This window comes from Alexandromys fortis, unplaced genomic scaffold, assembly GCF_014885135.2.
Source record: "Alexandromys fortis isolate MF-2015 unplaced genomic scaffold, M_Fortis_MF-2015_v1.1 scaffold_67, whole genome shotgun sequence".
NCBI classification, from domain to species: Eukaryota; Metazoa; Chordata; class Mammalia; order Rodentia; family Cricetidae; genus Alexandromys; species Alexandromys fortis.
This window is the reverse complement of record NW_026067945.1, coordinates 1884159-1899442: the sequence shown is the minus strand read 5'-3', so window position 1 is coordinate 1899442 and position 15284 is coordinate 1884159. Positions and strand designations below refer to the sequence as shown.

The window sequence follows — 15284 nt, the reverse complement described above, 5'->3', positions numbered from 1 at the left end:
AAAAGACCAAAGAGACAGTTTTCTCAGATAAGGAGGGCAGCCTTGCCCACACCTCTACCACTTCCGCCTGCCTTTGTCGGCAACATAAAACTCCTTCAGGTTGTGACTGGGCTTAACTCTAAGGCAAAAAACTTGATTCAAACTCTCTAGTGCGGACTTGTTTACTGTACCAGATCCTGAACACTTACCCTGTGGATATCACCATCAGAAACAAACTCAACAAAGCCTCCAAATAGCAGGACCATCAGCTGAACTCCCAAACACAGATCCTGTCAAGCTACTCTCATGCTGAAATACCACTGTCGGCTTTACAAAACTCAAGTTCCTGAGGCTGGCATGAGTCAGACCCCAATTCCCGAAACGTTAAAAGGTACTCTAAATACTCTAGTAGCTAGACAAAGGAAAGTTTCCCTCTACCAAAAGCAGCAATTTCCCTTATTCTGGTAAAAGGACAAGTGGCTCCCTGTGATGATCATCGCACGTCAAAGCTCACGCTGGCCCAGTCTCCTTCAGCATCACAAGTGCCCGTTACACATTTCAAAGTCCAGGCTGGCATCTGAGCCTTCTCACCTCCTTTCCCATCCCGAATTCCCTCCAGCTCACAGCCCCCCCCCCCCGCCCGCTTTTCTCTACTCCCTGCTATTCCCCCTCTCTCACAGAAAACCCTGGGGCCAGGGCCAGTCTTACTGGCCATGCATGCTCAGTCTACTTCTTTCTCATTCAGCTCTGGACTCTTCCAGATGCCTCTGGCTACTCGCTACTCCCTCCCCCCTCTCTCTCATATCTGTCTACAATAAAAGCCTTCCCCTTAACTACAGCATTAGACAGTACACAGGTACCTTCTTTCAGCCTGGTCTGGTATCCTTGCCATTACTTTCCTGCCCAGTGCTCACAGCCCAGCTCCAAGGAACTATTCTTTCTCATCACCCACCACCACCATTCTCTGCTGCTTCGCGACTTAGAAAACCTGCTATTGTCTCTGCCTCAAAACTCCTACTCATTCATTCTTCAAGGCTCAAAAGGGAAGAAAGGGCTGGAGTACGGGTGAGAAGCACCTTGACCCTTCCTTTGGCACAAAGTGTGAGCCTTTCTGCACACTCTCCTACAGGTACCTTGTGAGCCCTTGCCAGTCAGCAGTCTTCATTTCTGCATCTTGACTGGGCTGTGGGGACTGAAGCCTACTGCCAATGGAACAAGAACATACAGCAGTTTCTGCTGTCAACCACAGCAAACCTTAGCATATTTCATTGACAACACAAACCCTCAGACCACGATAGCTAGAACTACACTCGCTGCAGGACCACATCTCTCAGCAGTTTCCCTACAGCGAAATCATACCTTGAAATTAGTTGTGCTCCAAAGTACATTTAGAAGCTGATTATTTGCACTGTACATGTAAACACTTTCCATAGTAATATTTGCCAAACAGAACTGTGTGGAAGAGACCAACTGAGCTGTTTTAATCTAAACATAGTTTACTGAGCTCAAGAAATAAGTAAATTACTGAGCTATATTGGGGAGAATCTCTTTAAGGCTGGTAAGAGGAACAGTCTGCCTAGATCCCAAGCATTAGGAAGGGCCATGAACTGACAACGTTATCTTGAGTAAGAATCCTGTATCTAAAGCTAGTGTGTCTTCCCTTTTCTTCCCAAACTTGTCTGCACACTAATGCCAATCACTCCTAGACAACCAACAGCATCCTCAGAGGAAGGTAAAAAAGAAACCAAGAAACAATTGTTTCCCACCCCAGGGTCAGTAAGATCCAAATAACTGTGATATGTTAGATTAGCTCAGTGTTTTTTCAGTGTGTATATGTGTGTGTGTGTGTGTGTGTGTGTGTGTGTGTGTGTTGCATGCAACTGGGAAACTTCAAGAATGCTGTCTGCTTCTGAAACAGTTTCTCACTGGCCTGGAACTTACCAGTTAGGCTAAGTTGGCTGTCCAGTAAACCCCAGAAATCCTATTCAGTCCTCTGCCCTGCTTTGTTTTGTACCTGGGTCCCAGGCTAGAACTCAGGTCCTTGTGCCTTTCAAGCACTTTATTGGCTAGACTATTCCACACAGCTGAAGCTCAGCCCTCTGAGCATTAAGAACAGATGGGATTAATCCCAGCACTTAGGAAACAGAGGCAGGAGGATCTCTGAGAGTGCAAGGCCAGCCTGGTCTACAGAACAAGTTCTAGGATAGCTAACCTGTCTTGAAAAATAGAAAAGAAAAAGAAAACAGAACAGATGGGAGGGAGGAGCAGGGTATACCAGCAAATATGCCCGTGATCTCAGGACTCAAGAGGCTGAGGCAGGAGAACTTGAAAGTTATCCTTAGCTAGTTAGCAAGATTTTAAAGACTTTAAACTGGATTAGCACAGATAGATGCTTTGGAGGTTGGGGCGGAAGCAGTTCTGAGTCACCCCTTGTGGCTGGGGATATCTTTTCCTTCAAAAGGTTTCCTTTACAGAAACCCTCAGGGGGCTGGCCTGGTGACAATCTTAGCTACCTGGAAATTAAGGCAACCTTAAGGCCAGCCTGGACAAGATAGGGAGACCCTCTCTTTCATTTGAAAACTCAAAGGAGCTGAAGGTTGACTTCCTGAACTTGAGGGAAATCTAAAATCAGGAGCAGGGAATAGGGACTTACTTCTGCTTGCAGTATCAGCACTCAGAAGGTTGAAAGGCAGGAGACTAATAATTCAAGGCCAGTCTGAACTACAAAGTGAGTCTCAAAACAAAACAAATCAATGATAAAAATGGGGCTGGAGAGATGGCTCAGTAAGTAAGAGCACTAGGTACTCTTTCAGAGGACCACGATTTGATTCCCAGCACCCACACGGTAGCTCACAACCATCTATAACTCCAGTCTCAGGGGATCTGAGGATCTCTTCTGCCTCCCTTGGGAACCAGGCACACACATGGCATGTAGATATACATGCTGACAAAATACCCATATACATTAAAAATAATAAGGACAATAAAAGAAAGGAAAGACAGGTTGAATTATTGGACCATTTAGCTTCTATATGTAAAAAAAAAAACTAAGAAAAAATACAAAAACTGAAGAAAATATTAACTACAGTTAGTAACTCCAGACACCCAATCAACCTGTTGGTAGCACAACAAACTACATGTGAATCATAGTTTAAAGTAAACTACACAATAGACAAAGAGCTTTGCAGAGAAGCCTACGTGCATTATTTTCCGTATTTATTTGTAGAATTCCAGCTACCCGTCTCCCTTTCTGCTCAAAGCTTCAAGTGTTTTTTTCCATTCTCTTGCAATACAATTCCATGAGTCTGAACAGTCAGACCCAGTTCCTTCTTTTACGGCCTCCTGGCTTCTGCCTCAGCATCCAGCCTTCCCTTTGCCAATGTGTTTATCAGTAATAGTCACACAACCAGTCTTTCACTATCTACCCCAAGTGGTATAAATGCGCCTTTCTCTAAAGCCACCTACTATAGACAGGCCACCAGCCCGCCCAGCCCTTGTTCTATTTTCTCCACTGTGTTCATCACTAGCCCAAACCCTTTGTAGAGCCCTTTTAATAGAACTAGCAGAACAAAGATCTGTCTTGCAGTGCCCTCCGACTCAGGTTTGGATCCACAAGGGCCATGCAGGTCATCTGCTTTACAAAGGGCTGAACCATACCTAAGTGCACCTAAATGTTTTAATGAGTCAGGATCACTCCTGTGAGCCTAACAGCTAGGCAGCTACATGGGATCAGAGGAAGTTGGCTCCAGCTGGTCTCTATCTGCTACACTTTGAGTATCAGTTTGCCTACTTTCAAAACTGTCGTGTCTGATGTTGTGCCCAGCCGTCTCCGTGGGGCCTAGCCTCGCTCTAAGTGTACGCCAGGTCTACAAAGTAAGAGATCTACAAATGGAGCTGTTCCACCACCAAAGCAATACACTGCAGCAACTACAGTCCAGGCAAGCGCACCTTCCTGGATTTTTCAAGGGCTTCTTAGCTCCCTCCTGGATCTCAGTCCTCGGAAGGAAAAGTTGCTAGTTACTAGTCCCAAAGTACAAACTGTGGCATTTTCACTCTCTTCTATCAACAATGCCCTCTGACTGGAAGCTGGCATCTCCTTCATCTGTAAGTCAACCAAGAGTTTTGTTAAATTGAAGGAGGGGGACAATGGGGACAACAATCTGAAGGAGCTTTTGTTTGGTTTTTAAAGGCTGGCCTTGAACTTCTAATCTGCCTGCCTCCACCTCTTGAATGCTGGGAGTTTTTCATATGACGAAGAATAAGCCGGGTGTGGTGGCACATGCTCCAAATTTCCTAGCACTAGGAGGCTGAGGCTGGAAGGTTCAGGCTAAGCTAGTCTGGACTACACAGAAAAATAAAATTTACTTTTTAGGAGAAAGGTCACAATGAGCACACCTACTTTCAACTCAGGTTCCACCTTGTGCTCAAGGTTCAAGAATCAAGCTATTTTCACACTGTACCGTACATGGATGCTACATTTTAAGAGCTCAGTGTGGACTTTCTGGCCCAGGCTGCAAAGAACAGTACAATTGTAATAATCACTTACAAGCCAATAACCTCCCTCCCAATTCAGGCCTTCCCTGAAAGTTCCCTAAGGCTAGCCAATCTAACTACAGGGTTGACAGGCAAGGACCCTGACCAGCAATGAAGCCCTTCCTGTGTCCCGCTTTCTTCAGAACAGAGAGTAAGTCACTACAGGGAAGCAATGACTGCGGGGTATAGTGTTTCCTTCCTGGAAACGATTCCTTCTTTGTGAGAGGAAGAAACCAAACAGAAAGCATTTCTCTCTCTGGCTGTCCTGGACCTTGCTTTGGAGATCAGGCTGGCCTCAAACTCAAGAGATCTGTCTGCCTCTGCCTCCCCAGTGCTGGTATTAAAGGCGTGCTCCACCACTGCCTGGCTCAGAAAGCATTTCTACTTCCCCACTGCCTAAAAAAAAAAAAAAAAAAAAAAAAAAAAAAAAAAAAAAAAAAAAAAAAAAAAAAAGAAGAGGCCAAAGGGCCAAAGGGCCACATACACTGCACTTTGTGATAGGCTTTGGGAGATCTTGGCCAATCACAAAACAGCAGACTAGTGTACACTACACATCTCCCGGGCACTGCTGGAATGATGATCCTAATGACTTGTATATCTTGACTTCATAAGCATGAAATGTATTGGGGAGGGGCTAGGAGTCATATAATCTATTGTGAACAAACTACTCTGGTAATTGTCTCCAGAGTTTCGATTCCATGTAACCTGTCACTAAACTTTCAAAACCATAAACCAAACAATTTAGTGGGTTCTTCCTCAATTTAATTTTATTACTGAAAGGACACGTATTTATCTATAGTGTATATGTTGTGTGGGAGGGCAAACGTACCTGATGGCACAGGTGTGAAAGACAAGAGGACAGTTTAGGAGTCAGCTCTCTCCTTGTACCATGTGGGATCGTTCTAGAGACCAAACTCAGGTTGTGAGGTTTCGTAACACCTTTACCTACTAAGCTATCTGGGGTGGGGGTGTCCTTTCTTTCTTTTTTTTTTTTTTTTTTTTTTTTTTTTTTTTTTTTTTTTTTGAGGCAGGGTCTCACTGTTAGTCACATCTGGCCTGGAACTCACAGAGATCCACCTGCTCTGTCTCCAAAGTGCTGAAAATTAAACGCCTGTGCCACCACATCTGCCCTCGATTTCTGATGGCGATATTAAGTCATAGAGAACTTGGACCTGCTGGTTCTTGAACGATTTTGTTAGCCCACATGCAGCCACCTGCACTCTAAGCTTCCCTGGCACCCAGAACCTTTCTTGGCAGAATGCAGCCTCTTGACTTCGGCAGCAGGAAGGGTGGGCAAGCCATTCAAGGGCAGTCTCTGGTCACTCTCCAGCCCTTTTCACCTTTCCCTCAATCCCTCACTTGGCTTAATGAATGGAGAGATCCCTTTCACCATCTGCTGCCTGAAAACAGCCCAGAAAACGGACTTAAAAGCCAAACTTACTAAAGTACTGGTTATAAATTGAAAACACACAGCGACTAGTGTAGCCTTGCTCAAAATGCTCGGCCCCAGAACATCTGTGCTCTGAAACCACTGTCTCTGATTCCGTGCCCGGAGGAACTCCAGACTTCACCCGTACAGTAAAGGTTTCAGTAAAGGTTTCTGTACACACACACACACACACACACACACACACACACCAAATCCCTTCGCTTGTGTCTACAATTCTCTTCTATTTCAGTTTCGCTCCAATGCAATGATGCATTTCTAACCGTCCTCCATTCCCAAACCATCTCCTTTCTAAACGCCACTTTGGCTAATCCCTTTGTTAATCCTGAACGCGATCGCAGCCACTTCTACGACTCAGACTCATTTAGTTTGCTAGGGCCCGGTTCCTTACATACAGGCATACACCTCTGTAACTGACCAGGGAACATCAGAATGTAGTCTCTTGCATTGACTAAATCTATCACATAAGCTGTTTTTCCTCAAGATTCTTTCTCTCTACTTAACAAAACCAGAGTGGGCACTCACTAAAAAAAAAAAAAAAAAAAAAAAAAAAAAAAGGAGTGACCGAAAAATCCTAAAGTGTGGCATGGAAGAGTCCTAGCCAGGTTAATTTAGGCGGGCTCTCCTTTTGCAAGGACAAAGTGCCTATCTTGGAGACTCAAATTATAACCTCTGCCTCCACTATCGCAAGTACGACGCTTTGAATTTCCCCACCATCTTATAGAAGAGACTCTTTTCTTTTAACAAAGAAGCCCTGGACATAGAAAGCTTATGCGTCTTGCAGGAGAATCCGGGTGAGAGGCACACCCCGAGAAGCCAGCCTAGTCCATCTAATCCCAAAGTCTTGCCCTTGAGCGTCGCTCTCGCCCTCCTCCTCCCGGGAATCCTCAGGCCGCCCGCTCCCCATCCGCCCGCTGGGATGCTGGATGCTGGAGATGGTATCCACGAAAAAGGGGCTCACCTGTAGGCGGCCACGGCGCGGGTCTGCAGGTATTTCTGGGCGGTCATGACTCCCACGAAGAGAAAGTTCCTGTCACGCGGGACGCCCTCTGCGGCCGAGCTATGCGGCCAGAGCTGCGCCCCGCGCGCATCGCCTCGCGCACCGCCGGGCTGCGGCGCCGACTGCCCTGGCCGGCATCCCTCGGGACTGGGACGCCGCCGCGGGCCCACACGCTTCAGCTCCCAGGCGCGGGGCAGGACAAGCCACGAGGCCAGCAAGAAGCCCAGCACGAAGCCCAGCACGAGCCCGAGCAGCATGCTGAGCCAGGCGCGCCGGCCGCGCGCGGCCATACCCGCGTCCCTCTGCCCGCCGGGCCGCTGTCCCCGCCGCAGGCTCCACGCGTCCTCCGTCCGCCGCCCCCGCCCGCGGAGGCCAGCCCGCCCTAGCGCCACCAGGCCCGGCCCGGGCAGCGCCGAGGCCGCCGCGGGCCCGCCGCGCCCATCGCGGCTCCCGAGCCGCCCGCAGGCCCCGCGCCGGCGCTTTGTTCCGCGCGCCCGCCCGCACCGCCGCGGCCTGCGCCTTTAAGAGGGGACCATGCCCCGCGCGCGCGGCCGGCTACTCCGGCGCGAGGCGACAGCGGCGACAGCGGCTCCTCCGGCTCCTCCGGCTCACGTCCCCCGGCTGGCTCGGCTCGGCTCGCGCTGCGCCCGCCCCCTCGGTGCCCTGCGCCGCCACTGCAGCTGCACATCCTCCGACTTAGCGCGCCATTGCAAAGGAGCCCCTCAACGTCACGCACCGCGCGTTATGAAGCGGCCCGCCGGCGGCGTGCCGTGGCCCCTCTCGGGATCCGTCCGCGCCTCGTGATTGGCGCAAAAGTGAATGGGGGGCAGTTCACGTGGCCAAAGTTTAACCAAAAAAAAAAAAAAAAATGCGCGTCCGCCCCGCAGTCTGCGGCCGGGCTGAAGGGGCGTGGGTGAGCACCGGCTGCAACGGTGGTGCGGGCGGGACTCCAGACCCGGCTGCCCGGAACCCGCGGCCACGCCCCCGTCGCCCGCCGCCCGGCTCCGCACGTGGACCGAGTTGACCGGCTCCCCAGGCGCCCCTAGAGTCGCCACGCCCGCCCTTCCCTCCCCAGGCTGAGCTCCCGGCTCCGTGGCCAGCGCAGCCGTGGTGTCCACACTGCAGCTTTGTACGCGCCGGGCTGCGGGCGGAGCCGGAGCGAATACAGCCGCAGTTCACCTCGGAACGCTTGGGGCGTGCGGGCCGGGAGCGACGCGTGAATTCGCTAAGTGGCAATGGCTGGCCTCGAACTCGGAGCCTCGCCTGCCTCTCCCTCCCGAGTGCTGGGCTTAAAGGAGATGGAAGAGTCGGTGGGTGGGTTAACGTTAGATGATCAGAACCTGTATTGAGTCCCCATGGGCAGCGAGGTGGAGAGTATCTCTCACTTGAGTCCCTCAGTATTTTTAAAAGGTCGATTTATAAAACATTAGGATCATGTATGAGGTGCGCGCACGTGCATTTTGTTCCTCGGGAAGCTCCCACTTCGTTTTTTGAGACAGGATCTCTCAATCTTAGAGGTTGCCAAGTAGGCTAGGCTCGCTGAATGGATTTTTAAGACTTGCTCAGTCTTAACTTTTAGACACTTTGTTAAACAAACAAAACTGCAGCTAGGGTAGTTGCGTGACAAATGTTTGTAAATACCAATTTTATTTCTTAGTCACCAATGTGTTAGGGTTATAACAGCCAAGTAGCCACCTGGGCCTCAGTGCTCCTTTGAGGCAGAAGTCTAGTAGACCCCCGAGCTACCTGAAGCTGAATATTCTCTTCAACTCTGTATCTTCTTGCTTATGCATCTGGAGTGGCTGAATCCCAGGTCAGTGTGCCACCATGCTCGTTTAGAGGATGCTAGGGATCAACCCCTGAATTTGGTATGCTAGGCCTGAATTCTACCTTCTGAACTACGGCCCTAGAGTCTGAGAGGTTCCCATTTAATCAAACAAAAAAGGACAGAAAACAAGTATTCCTGGGGCTGGGGCTATTCCTGTTTCTCCATTTTATGATTAAGAGATGAAAAGGCCGAAGTATTCCTGTTTAAACGACAAAGCACAGATTCTTCTCTGCCACTGAATGGTGGTTACTCCTGCTTATCCTTTGGATAGTGCCACTTTCTTTGACCCTTGTGATTTATTTCAGAAATAGTTCATTACCTGCCTCCCCGGACTCCCTCTGTAGGAGATGGTCCGCATCTAAGAATAAAATATTCCTTATATAGTTGAAGACAGGATTCCAACAGTGGTCTTTGGGGGAATACAGAACACACAGCCATGAATTACAGGCTGGGAAACCATAGAGAAAGGTTCCAGTAAGACCATAAACCACAAACGCCAAGAAGTCACCAGCGTCCCCCAAATCAGCAGCTGCCCCCATAATTCACACTGATTTACATAAAGCACGAATCTGGCAAGACACAGATGTTCAACTTTGTGACACAGTCAATGCCTTCAGTATCTTCTAGCCCGCTTTAGACATGTCTATATTTTCTAAACTCAAGTTCAATGAAAAGACAACTGTGTGGTGGAGTATGCCGAGAATGTGGAGTATCTTATTCCCGGCTCCCTGATGAGTAGAGACGCTGTGTGCTAGAGCTGCTCCTTGGAGGCTTAAGATTATGACATTTATTTTGAGTGTGTCTGTCTGTGTGTTCATGTCCATGCTATGGGACGCATGTGGAGGTCAGAGGACAACGTTCGGGAGTTGGTTCTCTTTTTGCACCACATGGGGCCTGACGACAGAAGTTTAAGTCAGCAGGCTTGGTGGCGAGCCTTTACCTGCTAAGCCGTTTTGCTAGCCCCTTCTTCGAGACTGGAGATAGCACACGCACCCGTGAGCGGGGGCTCATGCTGGATGCGTGTTCAGCCTGGGATGGGTGTGAGTCCTACACTGAGTCCCTACTTAGCCGAGCGTGGAGTCTCGGAATCTGACAGTCCCTTGTTTCTCTGTCAGTCTTTCCGCTGGAGCACATGAGGGCTCTGTAGTCATGGTTCTAGACCAGGGTTTCCAATGTCTTCAGAAGTGACAGCTCCCCAACGTCTCTGTTTGCCTGAGTGCCATTCTTTATGACATAATGAAAACCGACCCCTGCCTACGTCACATGTTCTCATTACTGCAGCTTTGTTCTCTCACGCATCATCTTTTTTCCTGCTGCTAATACACTGATTGCCTGTGTGAAACAGGCAGAACATTTCTTATGATTTGCTGCAATTTCTTGGAAACCTTTGGTAAATACCTCAATTTTTTTTTGTTGGCAGCATGCCTCAAACAACTGACAAGAGTTCCCTGTATGGACTTTTTAAAGACACACCAACCGGCCTCAAGCCTCAAACAGGAGTCTCTGGAAAAAGTAGTCATCTTTTAAAAAAAAAAATTTCAGAAATGCCTCTTTTGTCCTGTCAAACAGTGGGTTCTGTTTGTTGCCCGCAAAGAAGAACTGTCATGGCCGTTCTGCTAATATGGCCGCATAACGTCAGTTAATCCAGCGAGACTTTGCCTCATTACTAACACTCTGTTAAACTGATGAGCACGGGCCTCATCCGCTTACTAATCCCTCTAGGCAGGAATGACAGCACACACTTGCAATCCTGGCACTTACTCGGGAGGCTGAGGCAGGAGGAGTGTCAGTTCAAGACCTGGGTAAGTTGGTGAGATCCTGTTTCAAACTTAAATAAGGGACAAAGAAAGAAAGGGTTGTGGGTGTAGCTGAGTGGTGGTAGGGTGTCTGCCTATCGCACACAAGGCCTTGGGTTCAATTCCCAATACTCATTTTTTTCTTTTTCCTCAATACTTCGCTCTATTTGGAGCATTTCCAGTCTGAGACAGGAAGTGACGATTGTGTGTTTTGTTACAGCTTCCAGACATCAGTGGAGCCAACACTGTTGTCTAGACTGTCCTCAGTGCTGCACTAGTCAGGGTTCTAGAGGAACAGGACAGGATCTATGTATGTCAAAAAGCTAGTCCAACAATGACTGGCTTCCAACGGATGGTCCAAGAATCTGGGTTGTTCCTTCCATGAGGCTGGGTGTCTTAGCAGGTCTTTGGTCAGTGCTGGAGGCTCAAAGAAGTAGGTGCTAATACCAGGAAAGGGATGCCTTAGCAGCAGGTTAGATGAACGTGATGTCAAGAGGGAGGGTGGGAAGGCAAACAGTAAAAACTTGCTTCTTTTATCTGGGCTATGGCCCAGATTTAGGGTGGATCTTTTAGCCTCATAGGATCCAGTCAAAAATAGTCCCTCACAGGTGCGCCCAGGTTCTTGGTTTTAGATTGATTCCAGATACAGTCAAGTTGAGAGAACTAAGATTAGCCATCACAAGTGCCTCATGCATCCTGGGTCTACTTATGAGTTCTATGTCTGGGTTTGTGAGACACACTTTTTCACACAAGCCTGTGGGCATGCACATATATACGTACGAGAGAGGGGGGGGGGATCTGGGAGCTAGCAGAATGAGAGAATGACTAGGAAACGGTGGTGCATAGACATGCTTGGCAAATAGCCCAAATGTTTTTTAGAAGATACCTCAGACAAAGTCTGCTCTATCAAAGGCTTAATCCTTCTGTAGCCAAGAAGTGAGACTAAGCACTGGTTGTCATAAATTCCACTGATCTTACCGTGAGGCCAGTGTTCCCACAGCTGAACAGTTCACACATTTCCATCCACAGGACACCCCTCCCCTCTGCATCTCAGCCCCGGCGCTGCTCAGCTGCTGAACCATGGCTGTGCTCAGTGAGCTGGCCCAGAATGAGGCTCACCACGGTTCTGGCCAGGTTTGGGTGGCTCAGGGAGCCACTCTGGAAATGTTGCTCAGACTGCTTTAATGGAGGCCTAACAAGTAGCAAAAGAAGGCCTGCGCTACTAATTGAGGCAGCAGTTTTCTGAATCTATGAACATCTAAAGTATACTTCTGAAGATAAGAAAATACTTATAGTACACCCTTTGATCCACCCACGTTACACACACCGTGTGGATCTACACGTGCGACAGGACTAGGTCATCTTTCTCGCCTTCCACCTGATGGCTGCTAGTGGGAATCGCCACTTTTTACTTCTTGTCTCTCTGCAATCAACTAAAGCAGAAACTGTAAAGAATAAATTGCATTTCTGCTTCGTATTTCCTTAATAAGCCAGTAGGGAAACACCACTTCCTAAATCATTGAAGCGCCTACAGGAGGTGAGCATCCCTAATCTGAAAAACCTCAAGGCCAAATGGTGCAAAATCTGCAACATTGTAACTGTTGACACAATGAAAAACTCCACAGGTAGAAAACCCCATAACATGAAATTTTTGTTTTGTACACAAATTTAAAATACTGCCTAGAATTGCTTTCAGAATAAGTAAATGAAGTGTATATGAAATAGGAATTTAGTCTCACATCAAATATGTCTAATTATATACATGAAAAAGTTAAAAAAACAACAGCCGAAACACTTGGAAGTCAGAATCCCTTGCCTGTGAGCGTTCGGATAAGGACGACTTGACCCCCATTTAGGATCTCTGACTGCCTGCTGCACACGTCACACCTTCCTTTGCTCTGTTCCTTATTCTTGAACCGTCCACAATACTAGAGATTTAAAACTGGTAGAAGAAAGTCTTCCAAAATATTTAGTACCGTGTTCGTTAAAGGTTAGGGCACCAACACTGCTGAAACTTGGGGCAATAGCGCCCTCTTCTGTGTTAAACTTTTTCTTCTTTTTTTTTTCTTTTAAGCTGTGTCTATGGAGATCAGAGGAGTTGGTCCCTGCTCCATCATGTGGGTTCTGGAGATGAAACTCAGGTTACCCAGCTTTCTGGGTAAGAACCTTAACTCACTGGGCCATCTGGTCCAACCAAGGTTTCTTTAATCCTCAGTCTCAAATAGAACAACAATGAGCTGGACTTTGTGTGTGCGTGGGGGGTGGGGGCGGTAAACAAGTTTAATGCCAGCATTCCCCAGCATTTGGGGAGCAGAGGCAGGAGGATTTCTGTGATTTCAAGGCCAAACTGGTCTATGTCGAGCCCCAGGACAGTCAGGACTACAGATGTTCTGTCTCTGAGAGAGAACAATAGCCACATGTTTCATGGTTCGTTTTAGTTTAATTATTGCCTAATCTTGCCTACTCCAGTATTTTCAAAGACGATGTCCTGGTTCTGGATTTGTGCTGACACCGTAAACTGAGAGATGTGTACATTTAGAAAGCTATCAGTCAGACTGTATCCTCTGCGTCCTGAATTGAGAGTGCTGGAGAGGTGGGGTTGGCTTCTGCAAGTGTATCCCAACTGATCCTGCTGTCCACATTGTATGGAGCCACAGCTGGCCTCTTATGAGCCTCTCACCCTCCAGTGAATGCAAAATATCAGCCTACATATGGATCGCTTATGGGTATAGATGCTACTGAGAAGTCTGTGTTTCTGGGAACACAACGTGCAGTACAGTGCATGCGGAAGAGGATATCAGGAGTCTCTGGCTACAGAATCTCAAATCTCTGACATTGCCTGGCTGCGCATGCGCGCGCGATAGCCATGGAGTCAGCGTGTAGCTGAAGGAGCAGATGGAGCCAAAGCTCAGAGATAAATGCGTATTTATCAGCAACCCCGGAAGCAATGCAACAAGGGTGCTGTAGTTTGGATCTGGAATAACCTGCAAAAGTCCGTGTGTTCAATGCTTGCTTGTGAATTCCTTAAGAGGCAGGGCCCTACTGAGTGAGTCTGGTCTTGGAGGTATGGCCTTGGAGGGATGTCAGGGCTTGGATTCTTCCTCTTTCTCTGCTTCCTGGCTGCCACGAGGGAGACACTTTCTTCTGCTGTGGGCTCCTGACATGACATACTATACTTCCATAGATCCAAAGACAATCAAGTCAAGTGAGACGGAAGGAAAATTTCAAAAGATAGCCTGTCTTTATTACGATAAGCTGGATGTGGCCTGAAGCTCGGCGGCCACTGCTGACCACCCAACACAGTTCACTAATGTTGAAATAGTGAGTCCAGTGCAGTCGTGCACACCTAAAGTCCCCAAATTCCACTGCACTAAAGTAATCTTTCTTCTCATTTCTCTGGATCTTGTGTATGGGGGGGGGGTCGGGGTGAGTGGGAGGCATGTACTGTGAGCATGCGTGCCCACACATTTGCATGTGGAGGCCAGAAGACAGCGTGCCCTCCGCAGTCACTCTCCACCTTGTGTTTTGTGAGCTCCTGTTTCAGCGAGACTGGCTGCCTAGCAAGCCTGTGGAAGCCTGTTTAGGTCCACCCTGGAACTGCATCTTCCACATTTGTACTAGTCCTCAAAACTCGGGTCCCTGTGCTTGTGCGACAAGCACGTTACACACTAATGCAGCTCCTGCATGCCTTTGTGATATTTTTCAGTCAAGAGGAGATAGGAAATAGATTTGTTAAGAAAGAACTATGAGCCAGTGAGATGACTCAGTGAGTAAAAGCACTTGCCACCAAGTGGTCTAAGTTCATGCCCCAGGTCTGCAATGGTGGAAGGAGAGAACTGACTTCTCCAAGTTATCCTTTGACCCACCTACACACATGCACACACACACACACAATTAAAAATTGGAATAAACCCTTTTTGTCACTTTTTAATATTAGAAACAAATATTTATACTATTGAAATATGTATTTAATTGTAAAATATCTGGTCATAATAAATTCACTACCTGTGCCGGGTGATGGTAGCACGTGCCTTGAATCCCATGACCTGGGAGGCAGAGGAAGGTGGATCTCTGAGTTCAAAGCCAGCTACTACAGAGTGAGTTCCAGGATAGCCAGGGGTACACAGAGAAACCGTGTCTTGAAAACTCGAATAAATAAATAAATTCATTCACCACTTAAGCAGACTGAGAAGCTGTGTGGCTCGGGTTTGAGTGTACTTTCCTAGAGCACATTCCTGCACCTCCACCTCGGCTGTGCTCCTGTGCCAGCTTCCATGGTGCCGAGGGAGCCAAGTGGAGACGGCGGGATCCAACACCAGCTGAAAACAGCAGAATCCTTTACGTCATCTGGGTTCAATCAGAACCGAAACATCATCAATTATTCTGACACTGAGAATTTTAAGACAACTTCAGTGGTATGTCTTAGCCACTTTTGCTATCAAGTCACCGTGGCCAAAGCAAGTTACTAAAGTTTATTGGGGTCTTACAGTTTCGGAGGATGAGTCTGTGCCCGTCGCGGTGGAGAGGGCATGGCAGCAGGTAGATAAGGATGGCACCAGCGCAGTAGCTGAGAGCTCGCATCTGATCCACAAGCATGAGTCAGACAGAGCTAACTGGCAGTGGTGTGAACTTTTGAAATCTCAAAGCCCGTCCCCAGTGACACATCTCCTCCAACAAGGTCACACCTCCTAATCCTTCCCA

General features: G+C 48.1%; 1 protein-coding gene across 1 annotated transcript in view; it reads right to left on the bottom strand.

The window, feature by feature from the left end:
- Positions 1–7260, bottom strand: part of Chsy1 (chondroitin sulfate synthase 1) — a 56906-nt gene extending 49646 nt beyond the window's left edge. Inside the window, exon 1 of the mRNA XM_050149182.1 lies at positions 6921–7260. Coding sequence (XP_050005139.1) covers positions 6921–7249 — 329 coding nt within the window. The 5' untranslated portion in view covers positions 7250–7260. The remainder of the gene's footprint in view (positions 1–6920) is intronic.
- Positions 7261–15284: the final 8024 nt, after the last annotated feature.